Source organism: Mytilus californianus, unplaced genomic scaffold (assembly GCF_021869535.1).
Source record: "Mytilus californianus isolate M0D057914Y unplaced genomic scaffold, xbMytCali1.0.p SCAF_1, whole genome shotgun sequence".
In the NCBI taxonomy this organism is placed as follows: domain Eukaryota; kingdom Metazoa; phylum Mollusca; class Bivalvia; order Mytilida; family Mytilidae; genus Mytilus; species Mytilus californianus.
This window is the reverse complement of record NW_026262581.1, coordinates 89269269-89295910: the sequence shown is the minus strand read 5'-3', so window position 1 is coordinate 89295910 and position 26642 is coordinate 89269269. Positions and strand designations below refer to the sequence as shown.

The 26642-nt window shown below is 32.8% G+C and overlaps 1 protein-coding gene and 1 long non-coding RNA gene across 8 annotated transcripts in view; one reads left to right on the top strand and one right to left on the bottom strand.

Moving 5' to 3' along the window:
* LOC127710157 (uncharacterized) overlaps nt 1–26642 on the top strand; it is a 460084-nt gene that overhangs the window by 189597 nt on the left and 243845 nt on the right. The gene's annotated exons all lie outside the window — the stretch shown is intronic.
* The window catches only part of LOC127709454 (FERM domain-containing protein 4A-like), a 96894-nt gene that overhangs the window by 34049 nt on the left and 36203 nt on the right, over nt 1–26642 (bottom strand). For all 7 annotated transcript variants that reach the window (XM_052215066.1, XM_052215020.1, XM_052215010.1 and 4 more), the window contains exons 3-7: nt 21892–21986; nt 12474–12566; nt 11224–11308; nt 7189–7268; nt 5497–5580 (exon numbers count right to left, since the gene is read on the bottom strand). In XM_052215066.1, the coding sequence (XP_052071026.1) occupies nt 5497–5580; nt 7189–7268; nt 11224–11308; nt 12474–12566; nt 21892–21986 (437 nt within the window). The remainder of the gene's footprint in view (nt 1–5496; nt 5581–7188; nt 7269–11223; nt 11309–12473; nt 12567–21891; nt 21987–26642) is intronic.

Here is a 26642-nt window from a genome sequence, read left to right as displayed (position 1 = left end):
TTGAGTTTCTGATTCTATCTTATCTTTATTGACAAATGACTTTATGCTAAGACTGCACTCTAATTATGCCAAGTTATCAACAGTAAAACATTGCTGACATCTCAGTTACTTCCATTCAATCTCATATTTATCTGTATTTATCTTATACCACAGAGTTTCAATATCACAGATCAAAACTTCGATAGAAAATTGTACCCTACAAGATTTCTTAGTATGAAAATACAGCTGTCTGAAGTCACAGAGACTTTTGATAAACATTCCGGATTGAAAATCATAGACCAATAATTTTTATGCAAGGAATTGGTTAACCACAAAAACTTTTGTGCAATATTAACTAACTACTATCTTACCATATTGTTAGACGCCTTTCGAGGCTGCAGTAAGGAAGTAATAGTCCTTTATCTAAGCAAATACTTTTTACAATAAAAATTGACAGCTCTTATAAACATGTCAATAAAATACAATATCCATGTATACTGGCAACTTTCAGATATTCAATATTCACTAAGAAGGACTGTCAAATGTATATAGTCCAGGCTTGATGTGACAATTATCCCAGGTCATCAGGTTGTTATAGTGATGATACACCTGACCAGACACTGTTCAAACAACAATACTAATTCCTAATATATCACCAGCATCTATAAATCCTCCCTTTCTCAGAATAATTGGTGAAATAGAGGACCTGAGCATCTTAACATAGAAAACATTGTATCATTACATTTCCTGTTTGAAGTAGATAATCTAAGTTTATCCAATAATGGACAGTAAGTATACTACTGACCAGACTTGTGATGTAATGATAAGTAATATCAATGTTTTCTTTTGGATGTCTTATCTAATCATTAAAGGATTAGTTCTCATAAGAGAAGGGTCAAGGTAAATCAAAAAGGATTTCAGTCAATGAATCCTGGTCAGTCATAGAATGCACATTTTTTCTAGAATAATTCATATTTATGTTCTTTACCATTTGACAAGAAAATATGAAAATACACATGTATGCATTCAATAAATATTTATAATCACTGAAAATCTTCAATTCAAAAAGTCATGTACTACAAATTTATAACTTAAAAAATGTTTTTTTAATAACTGATTTTCTTTTTTGTGTGTCTCTATCTTTCTAAATCATAGTTAAAGTTCAAGATAATAAATTCATTCAACAGGATGGTGTTTTTTAACCTACTTGGCCACAGGATGTTAGGTGTGGATGTATGTCCATTTACTTATATCAATATACTTATCAGCAAAAGTAAACAAGGTCAATCTCACCTGCCAAAGTGATATTGTTTGTTTAATACCCTAACAAAAACAGGCTTTAATAATATAATGGTTTCAAAATATCTAAAATAAATATGTCTTTAATAAATACATTTCAAATTAATTTCCTATTCTATTCTAATTTGGTCAACTAACACTACATATAATGATGTGAGGAGAATAAGTTTTTAGCTTTTTAAAATGATGTTACTTATTAAAAGGGAAAACTGATATCTTAAAGATATAACCTGGGAACAGTATATCTATATATATGTTCCTGATATAACCTGCATGATTTTTATATAATCCTGAACATTCTCAATATGAGTTTAACTACTTTAAGCTCAGGAAATATGCAAGAAATTGTATGATCACTTTACTGCAGAGTCTTAGTCATTCCTTTCAGAATTTGATTAACATGATAGGTGTTCAAAATAAAGGCAAAACTTAGGTAAACCTACTATAAAGTAGTCTGTCCAATTTTGTTTACAGGGCCAAAACATCTATACCCAATCGGCTTAAATTATCTAAAATATGAATTTAAAGTAAAGTATAAAATACAACTTACAATTGTGGTGATTCTTCTCCAACTACTTCAGTACAGTCATGATTACAAGCTTACATTTTGGATAAGGTTAGATAACCCCATGCTGGGGAACAATCATGTGACCAAAACATTTATCAAACATCAAAAGGAAGCTACATTTGCAACAATCAGTTGTCCTTGTTTGAAATTTTATTTGGGGTTATTTTGTCATATTTCTAGTCTCTGAAAGGTCATGAGATTCAGAACATTAAATTTACACATTAGTTTTCTCAGGCAAGTACATTTGATTAAATGTGATTCAGTGAATTATACATCATTATAAAAAAAAAAAAATTGCTGTACATAGCGTTTTATGACAGCCAAATTGCCATAAACTATATTTTAATGACAACTATGTTCAGTGAACTTGAATCAATTTTCATGAGAATATAAAGTAAAATGTGTTTTTCATGTACTGGTAGATTTTCTGTAATGAGGCCATGATAAAATCTTAACCAAAATTTCTTAATACTTCTGAAAATTTAATTTAACAAATCAAGAAACTCCACATGAGGAGTCTGATACTAGTTTTAAATGCTTCAATTCCATCAACTTAATCTAAGTTAAACTGTTCATAACATTTTTCATAGCTGGATGATGATTTTCTTGGTCCTTAATTGACATTACCACTATCATTAGATTAGAATTTTATCAGGATAGCATTCTTTTTTATCACAAATACACAAATAGTTTTCAGAAAAGAATGAAACCTTTTATAATCAAATGTGACCAATGTCCTTGCAAACACTAATATAATTGTAACATTAGGTTGATGACCAGTCTTTACTTCAATGTTTTGCAGGTTAACATTGAGTGACAAATTTAACAAACTACAAAGAGTGGACTATATAGTCATCATAGTGCCACAGAAAATCTTACTTTTAAATATTGAGCATTTTGACTTTTCAATTACTGTGAAATGTAAATTAACCTGAAGTAGTTTCAGCATTTCCGTAAATAAATCAAAGCATTTCTGCTTAGTTGTGCATACACAGAAATAATTAATGAAGACATCTCAAGGAATGTGTTAAAGCAATTAATGAACAAATTATACACAAACATATAAACCTTTAGTGTGTATATTATGAAAGGTTTAATAAAACAAAGATTGTGATTATTCTCTGAAATAAATATTCCAAAAACACGGCACTAAAAGTACAAAATGTGCCTCAGTAAGATTTATAGCTTTAGTTAGCTTTCGGATCTATCATGAAAATCATGACTTCTTTTTAATATCTGGACTAACATTATTTTATCGCCATTGTAGTTTTCTTTTAAGGGAGGTAGTTAGTCTTACCTGATAAACAAACAACATCTGAGTTACGTAACAATGAAAATTTGCCCAGAGCTACAATAACGAACCGATAAATACATACATTCCTCAACACTAAACAACTGCAAAATATTCTCTGAAAACTGAACAATCCTGTAGCCAATCTAGTAATAGAATTGGTGACAGCAATATGGCAATTGGTGCATGCATGAAAATCAATAAGTAACTTATTGGTCTGAACCAAAATCTCTTCTTTCTGAGAAGAAAACATTATTAAATAATGCCATCATATGTCATACAAATCAACAAATATGTGAAACCATTCCAACAAAAATCCATTAGACTGACATTTCAATTAAACTTTAGGATCCTATCTCTAACAATTTCTTAACTATTATCTAATAAAACAATGCAAATTGCTGGCATTATCACATTTTACAGTTTCTGTCAAGTCGACTCATTCAAATCAATTTCCTCCTAGCAGTTATCAGTTCTATTGATCAATATCATGCAATCAGATTACATAATTAAAATCTGCTTACAATTGAATATAAATAGACTGCAATATGGTTTAATTTGCAATATTGCAGATTTCTAAGTGCAATCTATAAATTACAAATGACTATGTAGTCAACTGTTTGCAAGGTCTGCCCTTAGAATTACTTTACTCCAAGGTAGTATCTAAAATCAAATGAATAACAACAGCCATATCTCCTGAATAGCCATAATTACGATGACACACATAAAACTACTTCTGATGCAGAACCCTTCTTGAACTATCAATCATTCTATTGAACAGGGACAATTTTTTCCTGAAAATTGGAAAAACATTACCCCATGTGTTCTGGTTGGCAAACTTTGTATATCAGACAAGCAAATGACTTGATTGTACTAATTACATGAGAATTTATAAGTAAGCCGAATATATTACTGTGTTGATTTGTAGTAATGTGACAGGACCGCAAATAACTTTCAAAAACATATTGGGAAAAACATATTCTATACACATCTTCTTATTTTTATATGTGGTTAGCACAAAGTACCACTTATGTATCACAGACAGAAATAATAACATTAATATAAGACAGAACAAGACCAAATAAAAATGATAGCTACAAGCAATCCCTGATGACCAGAAATGATATTAAGTAAACCAAAAAATCCCTGATGACCAGAAATGATATTAAGTAAACCAAAAAAATCACTTTACATATTATAGAACTAGCTCGGTCTGGTTATCAATCTGTATAATGACAAGAAATTTGACACAGACATTTTCTAATACATGTTGTTATCTGATGCAGAGTTATTTTCCTCTTTTGTTCTGGAAAAGTCAATGTTTATATACCAAAAAAGCACTGAAGGCTCAGCTTTGGTTAACAATTATCTTTAAGGAATTCACACGACACCAAATCACATTTTTTGTGCCAGAGATAAGGAAATTGTAGACTTCTAGTTACAAAATCACAGAAACACAAAAAATTTGTAAGGGTTCCGCGGAACACAGTGTCTCGCCTACTTTTGCTTTTAGTCGCAGGCTCAACAAAAATGTGGAAAAAATGATTAAAAATTTTCCTCTAGATACTATCTTTTAATTGTAAGAAGTTCTGTTCAAGTTTGGTAAAAATCCCAGAAGGTTTATAAATCTAATAAATGTTTTAAAAACTTTAACTGCAGACTGTACGTTATGTTAACTGGAATAAAACTAAGTCCATTTATACGTAATATACGGAAAAACAGGAAATAAATTTTTACAAAATTTCCTTCTAAATACTAGCTTTTGATCATAAACAAGCTTCTGTCCAAGTGTGGTACAAATCCAGGATAGTTTAAGATAGTTATTAAAATTTGAAAAGCTTTAACCACAGAGTAAATGTTATGTTAACTGGCAGAAAAACAAAGTCCATATATGAGTAAAATACGGATAAACAGGATTTTTTTTTTTACAAAATTTTCTTCTGGATACTATCTTAAACAAGCTTCTGTCCAAGTTTGGTACAAATCTAGATTAGTTTAAGAAAGTTATTAAAATTCTAAAAACTTTAACCACAGAGTGAATGTAATGTTAACTGGCAGAAAATCTAAGTCCATTTATGAGTAAAATACGGATAAACAGGAATTTTTTTTTACAAAATTTACTTCTGGATACTATCTTATGATCATAAACAAGCTTCTGTTCAAGTTCGGTTGAAATGCACGGAATGTAGGATCGCTATGTCTCGCTTTTGCAAAAAAAGTCGCAGGCTCTACAAAAATGAAGTACTTATCTTTTGTGTATATGAAACAGGTATTCAATAGAGAAAAATAAAACTCACTTAGACTACTATCATTTATCTAAAGAGCAAGTTATCAATTAATATAAATTGTATACACTTACCAATATGAAATGGATGGATGTTCTCGTAAGGCACTTGTTGGAATCAGAGGTAACTTTTTTAATTCAGACCGCACACTTTCTTCACTGAAAAACAAATAAAATAAAAATGACTGAAATTGAAATTACCTATATATCAAAACATAATGCAACAGTTGCACTTTCTACCAACATTTACTGCACTAAAATCATGCAGACAGATGCATATCATACAGTCAATTTTTATTTGATGAGATTTAACAGGGTCATTGCTGATGTTTTTATTATGATTACAACCACCCTGGCTATCAAGCATTTATGTGATAGAAGTTATCATAGTAATAGATGTTTCTTCAAATAACTAAAGCTGTTATATACACTCAACCATGTATTTAATATAGCTTTTCAAAAAACAATATACACATAGAGAAATTATATTATCTTATTTCTGAAATTCTCAGCAGTTTCAACAGTAGGAGATCATGTTATTCTTATACTTTGGGATAAATTTAGATTTCTTATATCTTGACTGACCTTGCATATAAAACAGATTAATGTAGGAAAAGCATTTACAAGCATCTTTGTACAATTTCAATAATAATAAAAATAATTCTTCTGCAGGGACTAAACTCAAGTGTTTTCCTCCAGGGGCCAGCTGGGCCTCTAAAATATTTTTTTCAGGGGCCCAACCAATTTTTATACTAATAAAATAAAACTGAAATGTACTTTTCATATACTAATAAAGCCTTATTAGGTAATCCTACATGTAGCTTTTGAGTCTGGTAAAGATTATGTGTGATAACTTTATAATATTTGAATTATTGCCACCAGAAATATATCATAAGATTTGACAATACTGATCTTAGTACATTTCCTACAAAAACTGTCTCCCTTCAATTTCAACTTCCTGTTGACCTGTTGACCTTTTGACAATATGACGGTTTCTATGAATCATTAAATGCTATTTCAAATCCAAGCCATCCTCTTATAGTGTTGATCAAAAATATTACTCAATTACCCTTTATTGAAGACTGGATATCAAACTAGATATTTTGATATTTATTTACGAGATTTTGCGTTTCTTTTTTTCATTAAAGATTTTGTAAATAGTGATTCGTGGACAAGTTATTGTCTAATACAGGCTTGTAATGACTCCCTGGACAACTGGAATGCATCCCTTTAGCGATGCAGATTGAACAGTTTAGAAGAAAACACTAAACAATAATGAAATAATCGTAGAAGATTAAAAAGAGGGATAAGAACACGTGCTTAGAGAAGGAGGTATATGTCAAATCATGATTTTGTATTGAAAACACATGATTTTGTATTGAAAACATAGTTGTCCGACCGGGTTTGGGTTATTAAAATGAACTTACTGGTTTTCGGAAATGCTCTCTTTAATTTTCCGGCTTTGATTAGACAAGCAGGTTTCCATTTGGGAACAGTTTTTGTTTATATCATGGGGGAAAGGTTAGAAATGGGATTCAATGCAAAATATTTTACAGTCACCAGCTGGGCAATAAGGATGATAAAATATATTCGCCCAGCCGAAAATCTGGTAGCCTTGGGCGACTAGGTGAGCATTAAGTTAAGTCCCTGTTCTGGAACAAAGATAGGTGCATCAAAAATACATGTAAAAAGATTCTACATTTCCCATTATTTTTCCCCTTTTGTGATACCCTAGGATAAAAGGCTATAGCAGTTTAAATGACTTACTCAGGAAAATCTCCATACGTTGCTTGTAAAACATAAGCTGCCAATTCAAATACAGTGTCACTATCACATTCTATCTGGTCCTGTAAAAATAAATAATACAATGTATAGAAACAAATACAGTATCACTATCACATTCTATCTGGTCCTGTAAAAATAAATAATACAATGTATAGGAGCAAATACAGTATCACTATCACATTCAATCTGGCCCTGTTAAAATGAATAATACAATGTATATAGGAAAAAATACAGTATCACTTTCACATTCTATCTGGCCCTGTAAAAATGAATAAACAGTATCACTATCACATTCTATCTGGACCTGTAAAAATGAATAATACAATGTATAGGAACAAATACAGTATCACTATCACATTTTATCTGGTCCTGTTAAAATGAATAAAACAATGTATCTAGAAACAAATACAGTATCACTATCACATTCTATCTGGTCCTGTAAAAATGAATAATACAATGTATAGGAACAAATACAGTATCACTATCACATTTTATCTGATCCTGTTAAAATGAATAATACAATGTATCTAGGAACAAATACAATATCACTATCACATTCTACAATGTATCTAGAAACATATACAGTATCACTATCATATTCTATCTGGTCCTGTAAAAATGAATAATACAATGTATAGGAACAAATACAGTATCACTGTCACATTCTATCTGGTCCTGTTAAAATGAATAATACAATGTATCTAGAAACATATACAGTATCACTATCACATTCTATCTGGTCCTGTAAAAATGAATAATACAATGTATAGGAACAAATACAGTATCACTATCATATTTTATCTGGCCCTGTAAAAATGAATAAACAGTATCACTATCAAATTCTATCTGGTCCTGTAAAAATGAATAATACAATGTATAGGAACAAATACAGTATCACTATCACATTCTGTCTGGTCCTGTAAAAAAAAATACCATTCATACGAATATCAACATCATGTAATAAGTATTAGTAATAAATGATTAAGTCGAAGTAATATTCAAATAAACAAATAAGGTAACAAAGTACATTTTACTTTATTTTCTCATTTTTTTCTAAAAATCATCAGATATGTAACAAACTTTTAAAATTCATTTTCAAATGTACATTACTTAAATATGTTTCTAGTCTATCTACTGAAATGATTCAGCGATGACAACTCATCTATATATATCTGACATCAGTGTTTTTGACCGAACAATAAACACTTGTAATTACGACTTAATTTTGGCTATATTTAGTATCCCTTATAAACTTATATGCCCACACTATGTTATAGAAAACACTTTACTTTTGTACCAGTCACTACCTCTTGGTCTCAGAAAGAACAATGCATTTCATGTTGATGACCTCAAAGAAAACATGGTCAATGTCCAATGATATATTTATATCAATCATTACTATGTATTCTTTAGATCAAACATAATTTTGTATGAACAAACAAACTACTGGACAAACATACCTGCATGACATCATAAGAACCTTACCATTAGAATAATAGGATTTATGGTCTGGACAAACATACCTGCATGACATAAGAACCTTACCCTTAGAATAATGGGATTTATGGTCTGGACAAACATACCTGCTATGCATGACATCATAAGAACCTTACCCCTAGAATAATGGGATTTATGGTCTGGACAAACATACCTGCATGACATCATAAGAACCTTACCATTAGAATAATAGGATTTATGGTCTGGACAAACATACCTGCTATGCATGACATCATAAGAACCTTACCATTAGAATAATGGGATTTATGGTCTGGACAAACATACCTGCATGACATAAGAACCTTACCATTAGAATAATAGGATTTATGGTCTGGACAAACATACCTGCTATGCATGACATCATAAGAACCTTACCCTTAGAATAATGGGATTTATGATCTGGACAAACATACCTGCTATGCATGACATCATAAGAACCTTACCCTTAGAATAATGGGATTTATGGTCAGGACAAACATACCTGCTATGTATGACATCATAAGAACCTTACCCCTAGAATAATAGGATTTATGGTCTGGACAAACATACCTGCATGACATCATAAGAACCTTACCCTTAGAATAATGGGATTTATGGTCTGGACAAACATACCTGCATGACATCATAAGAACCTTACCATTAGAATAATGGGATTTATGGTCTGGACAAACATACCTGCTATGCATGACATCATAAGAACCTCACCATTAGAATAATGGGATTTATGGTCTGGACAAACATATCTGCTATGCATGACATCATAAGAACCTTACCCCTAGAATAATGGGATTTATGGTCTGGACAAACATACCTGCTATGCATGACATCATAAGAACCTCACCATTAGAATAATGGGATTTATGGTCTGGACAAACATATCTGCTATGCATGACATCATAAGAACCTTACCCCTAGAATAATGGGATTTATGGTCTGGACAAACATACCTGCATGACATCATAAGAACCTTACCATTAGAATAATGGGATTTATGGTCTGGACAAACATACCTGCTATGCATGACATCATAAGAACCTTACCCCTAGAATAATGGGATTTATGGTCTGGACAAACATACCTGCATGACATCATAAGAACCTTACCATTAGAATAATGGGATTTATGGTCTGGACAAACATACCTGCTATGCATGACATCATAAGAACCTTACCCTTAGAATAATGGGATTTATGATCTGGACAAACATACCTGCATGACATCATAAGAACCTTACCATTAGAATAATGGGATTTATGGTCTGGACAAACATACCTGCTATGCATGACATCATAAGAACCTTACCCTTAGAATAATGGGATTTATGGTCAGGACAAACATACCTGCTATGCATGACATCATAAGAACCTTACCCTTAGAATAATGGGATTTATGGTCTGGACAAACATACCTGCATGACATAAGAACCTTACCCTTAGAATAATGGGATTTATGGTCTGGACAAACATACCTGCATGACATAAGAACCTTACCCTTAGAATAATGGGATTTATGATCTGGACAAACATACCTGCTATGCATGACATCATAAGAACCTTACCCCTAGAATAATGGGATTTATGGTCTGGACAAACATACCTGCTATGCATGACATCATAAGAACCTTACCCTTAGAATAATGGGATTTATGGTCTGGACAAACATATCTGCTATGCATGACATCATAAGAACCTTACCCTTAGAATAATGGGATTTATGGTCTGGACAAACATACCTGCTATGCATGACATCATAAGAACCTTACCCTTAGAATAATGGGATTTATGATCTGGACAAACATACCTGCTATGCATGACATCATAAGAACCTTACCCTTAGAATAATGGGATTTATGGTCTGGACAAACATACCTGCATGACATAAGAACCTTACCCTTAGAATAATGGGATTTATGGTCTGGACAAACATACCTGCATGACATAAGAACCTTACCCTTAGAATAATGGGATTTATGATCTGGACAAACATACCTGCTATGCATGACATCATAAGAACCTTACCCCTAGAATAATGGGATTTATGGTCTGGACAAACATACCTGCTATGCATGACATCATAAGAACCTTACCCTTAGAATAATGGGATTTATGGTCTGGACAAACATATCTGCTATGCATGACATCATAAGAACCTTACCCTTAGAATAATGGGATTTATGGTCTGGACAAACATACCTGCTATGCATGACATCATAAGAACCTTACCATTAGAATAATGGGATTTATGATCTGGACAAACATACCTGCTATGCATGACATCATAAGAACCTTACCCTTAGAATAATGGGATTTATGGTCTGGACAAACATACCTGCATGACATAAGAACCTTACCCTTAGAATAATGGGATTTATGGTCTGGACAAACATACCTGCTATGTATGACATCATAAGAACCTTACCCTTAGAATAATGGGATTTATGGTCACTATAACTTCTAACTGGTAGTGTAAAGTAACTGTCATACCCTACAGACTCTTATCTTGGAGAGAAATAATGCTTACCCGAAATATAAGTTGTTTAGCATTGAGATGAAATAATTCTACAGTTGCTGTATCCCTGAGACTTGAAATAGATTCTGCATAAAACCTGCAGTAAAATTTAAAAAATATTAAGGCAAATGTCATGTTTAATATTATTTTATAAAATGCCAATCATCTGTTTTTAATATGTAAAGAAACATTGAATTATAGACTTTTAGCATGACAGGTATTGGAATGAGATGTCCACAGGATTGTCAGATAAATGGAACTTTTTTGACAGTTTGAGTGATAGCTAAGTTTTTTAAATAAAATTCTTCTCAAAAGAAAATGTCCAATCAAGCCTGCAAAACCCCTAAAAAAGAGCAGTCTGGTAAACAATGCAATCTATTAAAATCTATTAAAATCTTAATATATGGTGTAGCTAATGCTATATAAGAACCTCACTTGAGAATTTAATTGTAGTACTTTAATTTCAATTCCAAATATCTAATGTCTATTTGTGTGTACAAGATTCTTTCTTTTGATAGTATTACTTTCCATAATTATTGTAATTGGAATGTCTTCTACTTTACTGATGGGAATTCATATCGGATAAAAAGATGAATGTTTGACATTCCATGGAAAATCTTTCGACCATATTTAGGATATGAACCCTACTTGGAACAAGACTAATTTCCTGACACTGAAATTTAACATGCATATTCCCAAAAAATTATATGAATACATGTTAACCCATCTGGAAACATTATAATAAGAGCTGACCAGTCTTTAATTTTCATTCCAATTTGCGTGCTGTTCAATATAATTTTATAAAGTACACAATTTTATTTTTATTTTAAGAATTATTTCCTACACATCCCATTAACAATTGGGTGTTCCATTAACAAAAGGGTTCTAATCTTCATTTTTTTTTTACAATTAGTAATAAACTATAAATGGTCCTCTTCTTGAGCCATTAAGTGAATACATCAAAAAGAACTGGACAACTATAAAATAACTCAAGAATAAATTTGCATATAAAAATATTCCTAACAGTCAACACTGTCAGGTGGTCAATTTATTTTCCCCCTCCAGTTTTGTTTCTCCCCTTCAATCAGGTCAACAATCTGTTACCTCCCCAAAAATTTACATGTTCAACTACTGGCACCTAAACATTCCATAAAACAACAAAAAATGAGATTCATCTCCTGTTATTCATACAAATAAAAAAACAAACTTCAAATTCACCTGCCCACATGTATCCTGGTATATCTAAGTACAAGTGTACTCACCTGACAGAAAAATTGAGTGTTAATATCCCAGTTTTCCTTGGAAAATCATGTTCTAAAACTTTTTTGTCTAAATTTAACCAATTACTATGACCCCTGAAAAGATACAATAATAAAAAAATCAACAGACTGTTGTAAGTACAAATCAGAATTATCTGAAACAAACATAGTTTATTGAATTGACTGATCATATTTGTTTTTCGTAAATTGTTTTGTTATAAATTAGGCCATTCTTTTTCTCAATTGAATGTTTCATGTTTTTCATGTTGGGGCCTTTCATAGCCGACTATACGGTATGGGTTTTTCTCATTGTTGAAGGCCGTAAGGTTGCCAATAATTGCTTACGTCCACTTTATTTTAACTTTGGTGGATAGTTGTCTCATTGGCAATCATACCACATCTCCTTATTTTTATAATGAATATGAAAATTGCTAAAGGAATCTGTTCCATAATTCCATAAATGATTGATTGATTGATTGATTGTTTGTGTTTAATGCCACTTTCAGCACTATTGGCTACATCGTGGAGGGAAATTTTTATTGGTGGAGGAAGCTGGAGTGCTCGAGGAGAACAACCAACCTTTGGCAGGAAAACTGACAATCCTAGTCAATTAAGATTGGAGTTGAATGCACCTGCCACTGGTATGGTTGGGACTCACCTCAGTATTGACAGGCTAGTGATACAGTAGATAAACTACTTAGACCACTCGGCCACCAAGGCTGGGTTCAAACTCATAACCTCAGTGTTGACAGGCTAGTGATACAGTAGATGTACTACTTAGACCACTCAACCACTGAGGTCCCTTACATAACTGATAATCAAAATTCATAACACTATATATACATATTGTTAATTTCACAAGACTGAAACACTTTAATTTGTATAATTTTGTAAATTAAGAATGTCTATAAATGAATCTGACTTTTAATATTATACTAGTTCTTTGAACTAGATATTCTTTATTATCCAATTGCATAATATCCTATTACAAATGAACTACATTCCTATTGAAGAATCTGTGAAAGTTTAGTTGAATTCTGTCACTTTGTTTTCAAGCGTTTCACATTAACATAAAGTGTGACGTGAATGACCACAACAAGGACACATGATGACAGAAGCGCTTCCTATGTGTCACTACAGCTTTCAATTAGGCAAGAAGTGTACACACCATAGGCACAGATGAATGGTAAAATACTCAAAAGTTTACAAACTAAAAATGTCTCCCCTATGGAGCCTAAAAGACAATTAATTGGAAAAGAAGTCACAGCAAAATGACAATTCAAATGTGTTCTGTATCCAATATTGTTGCTAACATGAAGAGTTTCTGAGAAATAATCCACAAAACTGACATCTGACTACATGTATGAATTATGACAAATCAATTATGACATGTCAAACCAAGGCTTCCAAAACGATCATATATTCCGGACATTTGTATAATGTCCGGTAAAAGTCCGGCTGGGCAAAGCACGAAATGGTCATCTACTTTTTAGATTTCAAGGCTTTCTTAAGAGACGGTCATTTTAACATAATTCGCGATCTTTTTGACCCAACCTTTTGCCTTTAACAGCCACACATTTCCGGCCATAAAAGTGACATGATCATTAAGTACTATCAAAACAACCCCTACTTTAATACCTTCTCATTTTAATCAAGGTTAATTAGTTGTCGAACAGCTGAAATTTACCTGTTCAGGTGACAGGTAAACTATTTTGAACCGGACATTGATCGGTCTATTCAAAGTTATTTTCTTACATTTCACCGGTTTGCATCTAATTAATTTAGTCAAAAAGATTTAAATTATCAGAAATACATTTACAAATAAGATTTGATGAAAAATTAAAGAGGTGAAAATGAAAAATTGTCATAACCACGTTGTTTGAACCAGAAACATGTCTCTGTTTGAAGTAGTACACGTGTGCGCATGTGCAAGTGCGGAAGGTGTGAAATTTAATTATGCATCCTAATTTCTTTAAAAAATGCTTAAATTGTCATTGATACCTTTATCTCACGTTTATTTCGAATATTTTCTTGAAGAAATAACGTAGAATGAGCTACTTACACTCATTCATGCTTTGCAAACGTACACGGAATTTACGTATCCCTCTCTGGTCCATGTTTTACCATTGTCAAGATAACATCCGGTTTCAGATTTAAAAACGAAAGTAAAATTTTTGACAACGTTATTTTGCACAAATAAAGAGTTTAAGGCAGATATAAGTACGCTGATGTTGCACACTTCGGATGATGCACTGCCAATTTAACAGTTTACGTCAGAACTTCGAATTTGAATCAAAGAAAGTTTAATATCGTTTTTTTCAAATATCAATCATTGGGATGGCCAACTCGGCAACTGATTACCATAATTGCCTTTTGTTTATTTCGTCTTAAGGGATTAAAATCGGGATAATATATAAAATGTCCGGCTGGCTAAAAATAATTTTGGAAGCCCTGTGTCAAACAGACTTGAAGTCTTCACAGCAAATCTATATGTCAAAAGCTACTGAACTGTTTTGCATGGTAACTGATGAACACACCTAACCATGATAACTTAAGCCTACCATCAGAACATGTACTAGTGGTCAAGGTTATATGACATATCTTAGCTTACAACACCTCAACTGACCAATTATTGTTTACCCTTTATGTTATGAATAGTACTACACATGTATAGTAGCTAAGGAAAATTTACATAATCCAGAAAATTAAACCTGAACATTGCTGTTGGAAAAAATACTCTAGTCTTACTATCCAGGACTATACATTACAAAGTGTTCTGTGCACATAAGCATTTTTTCTGTATTTGACAGCAGAATGGATGTATATATGAAAGAATGTGCTTTTGCTGACTTTTACAATGGGATAAGTCCTATTTACAAAGAAAATTTTGAAATTCACAAATCAACTCATCCCAGTGTAAAATGTATAAAACTGCCAGCTGCTATGAATTATTACTTAAATTTTTTCAAACAGATAACATAATTTCCTAAATTCCTTCTACAAAATGCCTTTTTGATATGATGGTATGTAAATTTTTGGAGAACACAGCAAGCATACAATACTTTTGTTTTATTCTTTGAAATATTATATATATATGGAAACTAAAGTCAAGCCTATATGTAGTAAATCTTTATGTTTATATGATACTGAATAATACGCTAACAGCAAAGGTGTGTAGTTGTTTTACATGTTGTCCATATTTAATCATCCATTGATCTCTACAGTTTTTCTCACATTACTTATGTGAAAATAACACCTACATTAATACATAATCATTATTTACTCCTCAATGATTTTATGAATTATTGCAATAAATTTGTCTCCATTTCTTTTACTACACCTTGCGGTAAAAAGTCTAACAGAAACTTAGATCAATCAGCCATAATGAAAATGGTATTAAATCCTAGCAAATTACACCTAGTGTAAACAGGGATAGGTAAATCCTCATTCATAGTTAAGTACAAGGTTTACACTGGACATGGAAATAAGTGATTTATAAATATCTCCATTTCCTCAAGTTCTAATAACACTTTTCTATTCTCTTAACTTGCTTTATGTAATCATTTTTTACTGAAAGCAAATTAGAAATAGTGTTGGGAAACTGAAATCTTATTTTGAAACATTTAAAAAAAAAAGTTTTGGTTCAAAGATTTTGTAGTCTTTGATTACCATAGTAAACAGATTGAGTACCTTAAAAAAGGAACTATTTGAATCCATGATAATTTCGAATTCTGGAAATTTAATATAAGAAATGTATGATGAAAACTAACCCAAATAAGGAGGGTTAGCCATGCATGTGGCTAACAGGGGTTAGTTAGTTTATACTGAAATATCAGTGAAAGTAACTTTTACCTTAGCCATGCGCACATGGCTTTTAAATTGGGTTAGTTTTCATCAAATATTTTTTATCAATTTTCCAGAGTTCAAAATTATTCCAGATTCAAATAATTCCTTGTTCTTAGTACATTAATTAATCTGAAAAACATCTAACAAAAAATTATACCCAGACAAATTACATCTTACATGACAGCCTATAAACTGTCATCAGACATACACCTAATTGAAATCATATATTTTCCTGTTCAGAGGACAAAAGTAGAGCAAGACAGAAAGACCAATTTTTGTACATTAAAATTAGATTTCAAGTATTTAATTTAGCACTAAAAAATTTCATTTTTGATAAATAATATATAAACAGTTTTATTTAAACAGATTGATAACATACCTTTAGTAAATAAAACAATCCTTCAAAAGATCCTATACTTCTTAATAGATCACTAAAGGTGACAACCTTGCAATTTCATCCATATAAAAAATCTGTTATAATCATTTAATATTTGCAAGTATGTAAAATATAATTTCTTATCCTAAGTTAAGTACAATCCTAAATCCATCTATACAAACAAACCTGTGCTTTAAAAAGTGAATTATGACAACTTGAGAATTAGTCACCTCAATACACAAAACTAAATTTATGTTGTCTTCACAGCCCTTTAAATTTTTCGAAACTACATGTCAGTTTTTCGGGTTAATCTCAGGACAATAAACAAAAGATTTGCCAAATCTTTCTTCCACCCACCACTACATGTACATGCTTGATAAACTTGGCTAAATGAATAGACATGTTGTATAGCTAATTGTTGTCAAGATTTATTTTGTTGATGAAGCTTATCTATTCAATACCTGTAATATAAAAAGTATACACAATCCCTCCAAAAACATACAGATTGGTCGAGAACTTATGTTGGGGAAATCTCTTCCTAAATTAACTTTCTGATAAACTTGACCACAATGCTATCATGTCTTTTAAAAAAAGTGCAGCATACTCACCAAATAGAATTAAAGAGATTTCCACTGATAAATTTCAGAATATTAAATGTTTGTAACAAAAAAGTCATAAACAAATGGTTATACTTGATGGTGATAGATTATTTCTTACAATACATCATTTGTCCATGTGTTCCCTCAGGCATTTAGGTGTACCATGGCATACAGGTCATGTGATACAAACTTTGGTATGAAGGATGTGTATTAACCAAAAAAATGATTGATAGGTGATATAAATACAAAAACAAAAATCAACAAAAGCAAAACCTTTCATTGGACCCTTTTGAACATGGACTATAATAATGATACTCACACCAACCTTTAAAATTAATCCAAAGATAATGAGGAATTAAATGTTTGCCTTTGAACTTTTGTTGAGTACTTTAAATAGAAAATTCCTGATATATGACACCGTAACGGGATACTTAAGAAAAACATTTGTGGTTTCTTGACATTAACCACATTATATAAAATAATATTTCTGTTTTAAAGTCTAATGCTGAATAAATGAAGATACAATGCTGAATTCAATTTAATGTGAACATGCTGGAATGGGTCTAAATAATGTTTGCCTTTTTAAATAAACTATTGATGTAGAAACCCATCTATGAATGAACATTACAAAAGTGATGTCAGGGAACAACTATTTAGGAGAAGGCTAGGTTGTAGTTGAGAGTCAACACCCTTATTTCATCAGATTAAGAGCTTTGAGCTTGCTTTCAGTAATTGGAAGCATTCTTTGCTATAATTGTATTTTATTTATTTATTTTTTTTGTATGCATGTTCTTTAATTATCACATCATTATTTTGTCATATGTCATGTATGTTTTTTTTTGGTATTTAGAGAATCTGGTGTTGATGGAAGATGTCATATATGTCTCTATTTAATTTATTTACAACTTGTAAATAAGACCTAAGATAATTTAGAAGTTCCATGACATATTATATAAACAACTGTCTATTGTTATAGACTGTATTGGGCTCTAGATGTCTATAGGTAATGTTTGCTGTTGGCTTGCTGTCTTAAGAATTTTATCCCCTTAATCCTAAGAATTGACAGGACTTGATATTGAAGGCAAATAGTCACATTGTAGTACAAAAAGGATGTGTGTAGGAACAATTAAAACAATAGTGTGTACACACTGAAATGTTTCTCCTGCTTTGTTGATCATGATTAAATAAAAACTTTTGAAGGTCCTTAGGATCAAGCTTTTAATATAGATATCACACAAGTTTAACATCATCCATGATTTGAAAATGAGATCACAGTCAAATGAACCATGTCATATGAACATGTACACCTTGCAATCATTCCATATAAAGGTAGTACCAAATATAGATAGTTGACCTATTGCTTATAATATGTGAGAACTTAACATTGATCACTAATCCATGCAATAAATTCATGGTCTGATTATTCTATCTAACAGACATGTAGACCGTGCTCCTATCACTTGTAAGAACTAAGAAATCATGCATAAAAAAAACTTTTTTAAGCAGTCACTTAACCATTAAATTGAGGTCAAGGGCAACTGACTATGCCAGAGGGAAACTTCAGAACACAAGGTATGTTGAATTAGCATCCCTATGTCTTAAATTTTGCAGCATCCTCATAAATTTTACTCAACATAATCATAAAAAGATAAACTTTGATACCATAAAAATTGATCTGAATCACTGACACTGACAAAATTACTTGTTAAAAACATGACATTCAAATTAAATGTCATTAATATAATGATTATTTATTTATGTAAGAGTAATAATACTCTATGGGCTATTCGCCCTTAGCCCATAGAGTATTATTACTCTTACATAAATAAATAATCATTATATCAATGACATTTAATTGATGGGAATTTGTGGATGTTGAATGTCATGTTTTTAACAGTTTTCAATTCAAATTGGCACAGAACTATGTTCTTTTGAATTTCCATCTTATCATTTATCTGATCAGAACATTTATGAAATAAATGCTGATATTTTCAACAATTGCCAGTCCAACTCATCCTTTGAAAAATTATCCCCCCCTTTTTCAGAAAATAATATTTTTATGCAATTTTCTGCTTCCAAGGGTCACTTAGTACTTCCACATTAAGGCTAAACGGGTATAAAAACTCAAATTAAATCTGTACTACTGCCAGGGTGGTTTTAAACAACCTTGACAGCTGTTAAACCCTTGCACGGTCAGCATAAATCTGTAGCTTCTTATTATATGATTTTATCCCAAATAATTAATCAATTGATTCTGGCATTGCTTTGACAACCAAAAATATTATTTTATTTCATATCACTTTATCTAATAGTCATTTGCCATTCAACATGCAACACTGACTAAAAATATGAACAGTAACATATGCTATAATGAAATATAAAAGTTGTTTAATTTTATGTGTTATGTTTATGAGCATATGGTAAGACTGACAGAGTTACTTCCCATGTACTACTAAATTGAGGTAAATTTTATGGCTTTCCAAATACTGTTTCGATCCCTAACATCACTGAAGAGACATTGATTGTCGAAATCCGGATATGGTGTACTAATTTTTGCACCTTTTGTTTGCAGTATACCATCATTACTGCAATTTTATTGTTTTCTGTTTGGTATTAAATTCATATTATTAAAGATCCATTTTGTTACATCTTGTGATCCATTTATTTGGCAATCGCCAATGGCAGTCAGCAGGGTTTAAGAACATCAGTTGTTCAACCTGTTAGTCAAATGCGTTTTGTTAAAATATACTTTTTCACTTTTTGGTCTTTTGGAAAATGTTGTTTGTGCTGTATTTAGACCCCTTTACCAAGAAATTTGTATTGCATGCACATGTATAAAAATTGCTGTTCTTATCCAACGCAATCATAGGTTTGAACGTTGTTTTCAATTTAGACTTGTTTATATTTTTTCGTTTGGGCTTGTATTATATTTTCCTTCGGGTTTATATGATCCGTTCATCCTATTTCGACTCTTTAAAATTCAAGAGTCTATCCTAAATTGAGGTAAATTTTATGGCCTTCCAAATACTGTTTCGATCCCTAACATCACTGAAGAGACATTGATTGTCGAAATCCGGATATGGTGTACTAATTTTTGCACCTTTTGTTTGCGGTATACCATCTTTACTGCAATTTTATTGTTTTCTGTTTGGTATTAAATTCATATTATTAAAGATCCATTTTGTTACATCTTGTGATCCGTTTATTTGGCAATCGCCAATGGCAGTCAGCAGGGTTTAAGAACATCAGTTGTTCGACCTGTTAGTCAAATGCGTTTTGTTAAAATATACTTTTTCACTTTTTGGTCTTTTGGAAAATGTTGTTTGTGCTGTATTTAGACCCCTCTACCAAGAAATTTGTTTCGCATGCACACGTATAAAAATTGCGGTTTTTATCCAACGCAATCATAGGTTTGAACCTTGTTTTCAATTTAGACTTGTTTATATTTTTTCATTTGGGCTTGTATTATATTTTCCTTCGGGTTTATATGATCGGTTCATCCTATTTCGACTCTTTAAAATTCAAGAGTCTATCCTAATTGAGGTAAATTTTATGGCCTTCCAAATACTGTTTCGATCCCTAACATCACTGAAGAGACATTGATTGTCGAAATCTGGATATGGTGTACTAGTTTTTGCACCTTTTGTTTGCGGTATACCATCTTTACTGCAATTTTATTGTTTTCTGTTTGGTATTAAATTCATATTATTAAAGATCCATTTTGTTACATCTTGTGATCCGTTTATTTGGCAATCGCCAATGGCAGTCAGCAGGGTTTAAGAACATCAGTTGTTCGACCTGTTAGTCAAATGCGTTTTGTTAAAATATACTTTTTCACTTTTTGGTCTTTTGGAAAATGTTGTTTGTGCTGTATTTAGACCCCTCTACCAAGAAATTTGTTTTGCATGCACACGTATAAAAATTGCGGTTTTTATCCAACGCAATCATAGGTTTGAACCTTGTTTTCAATTTAGACTTGTTTATATTTTTTCATTTGGGCTTGTATTATATTTTCCTTCGGGTTTATATGATCGGTTCATCCTATTTCGACTCTTTAAAATTCAAGAGTCTATCCTAATTGAGGTAAATTTTATGGCCTTCCAAATACTGTTTCGATCCCTAACATCACTGAAGAGACATTGATTGTCGAAATCTGGATATGGTGTACTAGTTTTTGCACCTTTTGTTTGCGGTATACCATCTTTACTGCAATTTTATTGTTTTCTGTTTGGTATTAAATTCATATTATTAAAGATCCATTTTGTTACATCTTGTGATCCGTTTATTTGGCAATCGCCAATGGCAGTCAGCAGGGTTTAAGAACATCAGTTGTTCAACCTGTTAGTCAAATGCGTTTTGTTAAAATATACTTTTTCACTTTTTGGTCTTTTGGAAAATGTTGTTTGTGTTGTATTTAGACCCCTCTACCAAGAAATTTGTTTTGCATGCACACGTATAAAATTGCAGTTTTTATCCAACACAATCATAGGTTTGAACGTTGTTTTCAATTTAGACTTGTTTATATATATATATATATATATATATATGCTATTGATAATGAATTGCCTCCCTTTCAATGGAAAATAAAACTCATACTCACGTTTCATCTGTAAAATTTATACCAAAATATTCTTTTTCTTTTAATTTGAAATGGGAGGAAACTAAATCTAAAAGTTCTCTTGTGTAAAGTTTTGGCTGAAAAGAAACAAAAATAAGTATATCAATACACAATAAAACCAAAATAAGTTGCACAATAACAGACAAAAGTGCTTTATATTATATACTGAAAATTCAGAAATTATTGCATGCTTTTATTATTGTGTTTTTTGAAGAATAAACAAAAACGTTTGATTAATTATTGAGATTTCAGAAAAATCTGCATTCAAATATATGTATCAAATATCAGAATGCAAGTCCTTACTAGTATTATTGCGATACTCACCTAATCGCTTTAATGCATTAATTAAAACCTTGCAATAATTTCTGAATGTACAGAAGTGAAATAAATTTCTTGTTACAGTAACTACATATATTCAGATAGACAAATACTCTAATTCATTGCAATTCTATAAGTATTATGGACATTCATACTATTCAAATAAAAGAACAGAGTTCCAATGTCCCCCACGCTCCACATATTTTATCTATCCAAGGATCAAGGGCAATAACTAAACTAGAGGCTCTCAAGATCCTGTGTCGCTCACCTGATTCTACTTTGGTTTTGGAAATCATGTAAAAATAGATTAAAATCATAACAGATACCCTAATAATGAGTGAGGCCAAATTTGGTTTAATATTGGTCCTGTAATTTAATAAAAAATCCTGGTGGCCATCTTGAACAGTAAATCGGCAACAAATTAGCAACACTTAATCAGCACCTCATAAGGAACATTTATGCCATGTTTTGGTTTCATTCCATTCAGTGCACCTCTAGAAGAAGCATTTGTATGTATTTCCCATAGGGTCTTATGTTAAAGGAAGTCCCCCCATTGGCGGCCATCATGGATGAAGGATCAGCTTCAAAGTAACAAAACTTAGTCAGCACCTCATAAGGAACATTCATGCCATGTTTGGTTTCAATCCATTCAGTATGTGGTTCTCTAAAAGAAGACATTTGTATGTATCGTCCATAGGGTCCTTTGTTAAACATTGTCCCCATCTGGCAGCCATCATGGATGAAGGATCAGCTTCAAAGTAAAAACACTTGGTCAGCACCTCAAAAGGAACATGCATGCCATGTTTGGTTTCATTCCATTCAATGGTTCTCTAAAAGAAAACATTTGTACGTATTTCTCATAGGGTCTTATGTTAAACTAAGTCCTCCACTGGCGGCCATCTTAGATTATGAATCGGCTTCATAGTAACAACACTTGGTCAGCACCTCATAAGGAACATTCATGCCATGTTTGGTTTCATTGCATTCAGTGGTTCTCTAAAAAAAGACATTTGTATGTATTTCCCATAGGGTCCTATGTTAAACTAAGTCCCCCGCTGACTGCCATCTTGGATGATGGATCAGCTTCAAAGTAACAACACTTGGTCAGCACCTCATAAGGAACATTCATGCCATGTTTGGTTTCATTGCATTCAGTGGTTCTCGAAAAGAAGACATTTGTATGTATTTCCCATAGGGTCCTATGTTAAACTAAGTCCCTCTCTGGCGGCCATCTTGGATTATGGATCGGCTTCAAAGTAACAACACTTAGTCAGGACCTCATAAGGAACATTCATGCCATGTTTGGTTTCATTCCATTCAGTGGTTCTCTAAAAGAAGACATTTGTATGTATTTCCCATAGGGTCCCATGTTAAACTAAGTCCCCCGCTGGCGGCCATCTTGGATTATGGATCGGCTTCAAAGTAACAACACTCGGTCAGCACCTCATAAGGAACATTTATGCCATGTTTGGTTTCATTCCATTCAGTGGTTCTCTAAAAGAAGACATTTGTATGTATTTCCCATAGGGTCCTATGTTAAACTAAGTCCCCCGCTGGCGGCCATCTTGGATTATGGATCGGCTTCAAAGTAACAACACTTGGTCAGCACCTCATAAGGAACATTCATACCATGTTTGGTTTCATTGCATTCAGTGGTTCTCTAAAATAAGACATTTGTATGTATTTCCCATAGGGTCCTATGATAAACTAAGTCCCCCGCTGGCGGCCATCTTGGATTATGGATCGGCTTCAAAGTAACAACACTCGGTCAGCACCTCATAAGAAACATTCATGCAATGTTTGTTTTCATTCCATTCAGTGGTCTCTAAAAGAAGACATTTGTATGTATTTCCCATAGGGTCCTATGTTAAACTAAGTCCCCTGCTGGCGGCCATCTTGGACTATGGATCGGCTTCAAAGTAACAACACTCGGTCAGCACCTCATAAGGAACATTAATACCATGTTTGGTTTCATTCCATTCTGTGGTTCTCTAAAATAAGACATTTGTATGTATTTCCCATAGGGTCCTATGTTAAACTAAGTCCCCCGCTGGCGGCCATCTTGGATTATGGATCGGCTTCAAAGTAACAACACTCAGTCAGCACATCATAAGGAACATTCATACCATGTTTGGTTTCATTCCATTCAGTGGTTCTCTAAAAGAAGACATTTGTATGTTTTTCCCATAGGGTCCTATGTTAAACTAAGTCCCCCGCTGGCGGCCATCTTGGATTATGGATCGGCTTCAAAGTAACAACACTCAGTCAGAACCTCATAAGAAACATTCATGCCATGTTTGGTTTCATTCCATTCAGTGGTTCTCTAAAAGAAGACATTTGTATGTATTTCCCATAGGGTCCTATTTTAAACTAAGTCCCCTGCTGGCGGCCATCTTGGATTATGGATCGGCTTCAAAGTAACAACACTCGGTCAGCACCTCATAAGGAACATTTATGCCATGTTTGGTTTCATTCCATTCAGTGGTTCTCTAAAAGAAGACATTTGTATGTATTTCCCATAGGGTCCTATTTTAAACTAAGTCCCCTGCTGGCGGCCATCTTGGATTATGGATCGGCTTCAAAGTAACAACACTCGGTCAGCACCTCATAAGGAACATTCATACCATGTTTGGTTTCATTCCATTCAGTGGTTCTCTAAAAGAAGACATTTGTATGTATTTCCCATAGGGTCCCATGTTAAACCAAGTCCCCCGCTGGCAGCCATCTTGGATTATGGATCGGCTTCAAAGTAACAACACTCGGTCAGCACCTAATAAGGAACATTCATACCATGTTTGGTTTCATTCAATTCAGTGGTCTCTAAAAGAAGACATTTGTATGTATTTCCCATAGGGTCCTATGTTAAACTAAGTCCCCTGCTGGCGGCCATCTTGGACTATGGATCGGCTTCAAAGTAACAACACTCGGTCAGCACCTCATAAGGAACATTAATACCATGTTTGGTTTCATTCCATTCTGTGGTTCTCTAAAATAAGACATTTGTATGTATTTCCCATAGGGTCCTATGTTAAACTAAGTCCCCCGCTGGCGGCCATCTTGGATTATGGATCGGCTTCAAAGTAACAACACTCGGTCAGCACATCATAAGGAACATTCATACCATGTTTGGTTTCATTCCATTCAGTGGTTCTCTAAAAGAAGACATTTGTATGTTTTTTCCCATAGGGTCCTATGTTAAACTAAGTCCCACGCTGGCGGCCATCTTGGATTATGGATCGGCTTCAAAGTAACAACACTCAGTCAGAACCTCATAAGAAACATTCATGCCATGTTTGGTTTCATTCCATTCAGTGGTTCTCTAAAAGAAGACATTTGTATGTATTTCCCATAGGGTCCTATTTTAAACTAAGTCCCCTGCTGGCGGCCATCTTGGATTATGGATCGGCTTCAAAGTAACAACACTCGGTCAGCACCTCATAAGGAACATTCATACCATGTTTGGTTTCATTCCATTCAGTGGTTCTCTAAAAGAAGACATTTGTATGTATTTCCCATAGGGTCCCATGTTAAACTAAGTCCCCCGCTGGCAGCCATCTTGGATTATGGATCGGCTTCAAAGTAACAACACTCGGTCAGCACCTAATAAGGAACATTCATACCATGTTTGGTTTCATTCCATTCAGTGGTTCTCGAAAAGAAGACATTTGTATGTATTTCCCATAGGGTCCTATGTTAAACTAAGTCCCCCGCTGGCTGCCATCTTGGATGATGGATCAGCTTCAAAGTAACAACACTTGGTCAGCACCTCATAAGAAACATTCATGCCATGTTTGGTTTCATTCAATTCAGTGGTTCTCTAAAAGAAGACATTTGTATGTATTTCCCATAGGGTCCTATGTTAAACTAAGTCCCCCGCTGGCTGCCATCTTGGATGATGGATCCGCTGCAAAGTAACAACACTTGGTCAGCACCTCATAAGGAACATTCATGCCATGTTTGGTTTCATTCCATTCAGTGGTTCTCTAGAAGAAGTTCAAAATGTAAAAAGTTAACGCCGACGACGGACGACGGATGCCAAGTGATGAGAAAAGCTCACTTGGCCCTTCGGGCCAGGTGAGCTAAAAATACACTTTTTGTTGTTCTTTAAAACTGTTAAAACTGTTGATAAATATCTAACAGAAATGAATGCTTCAGAGCAAATTCAATGTGATTTCCAATATAATTAATATTTCCAAGGGGTATAAACTCTTTAAAAATTTTGATCAGCACTTATTTTTGAAAGTGTCACAGACATTGCGGATAACCTGTGATATAAATTTCATATAATTCTGGCAAGAATTGTACACATGAGAGCGCTAACGATGCAATTTTTTACCAACTGAGCAAGTCTATAAGCAACTAACTGAAATCAATTATATAATAATAAAATTATAAACATTCAATAGATTAATCTT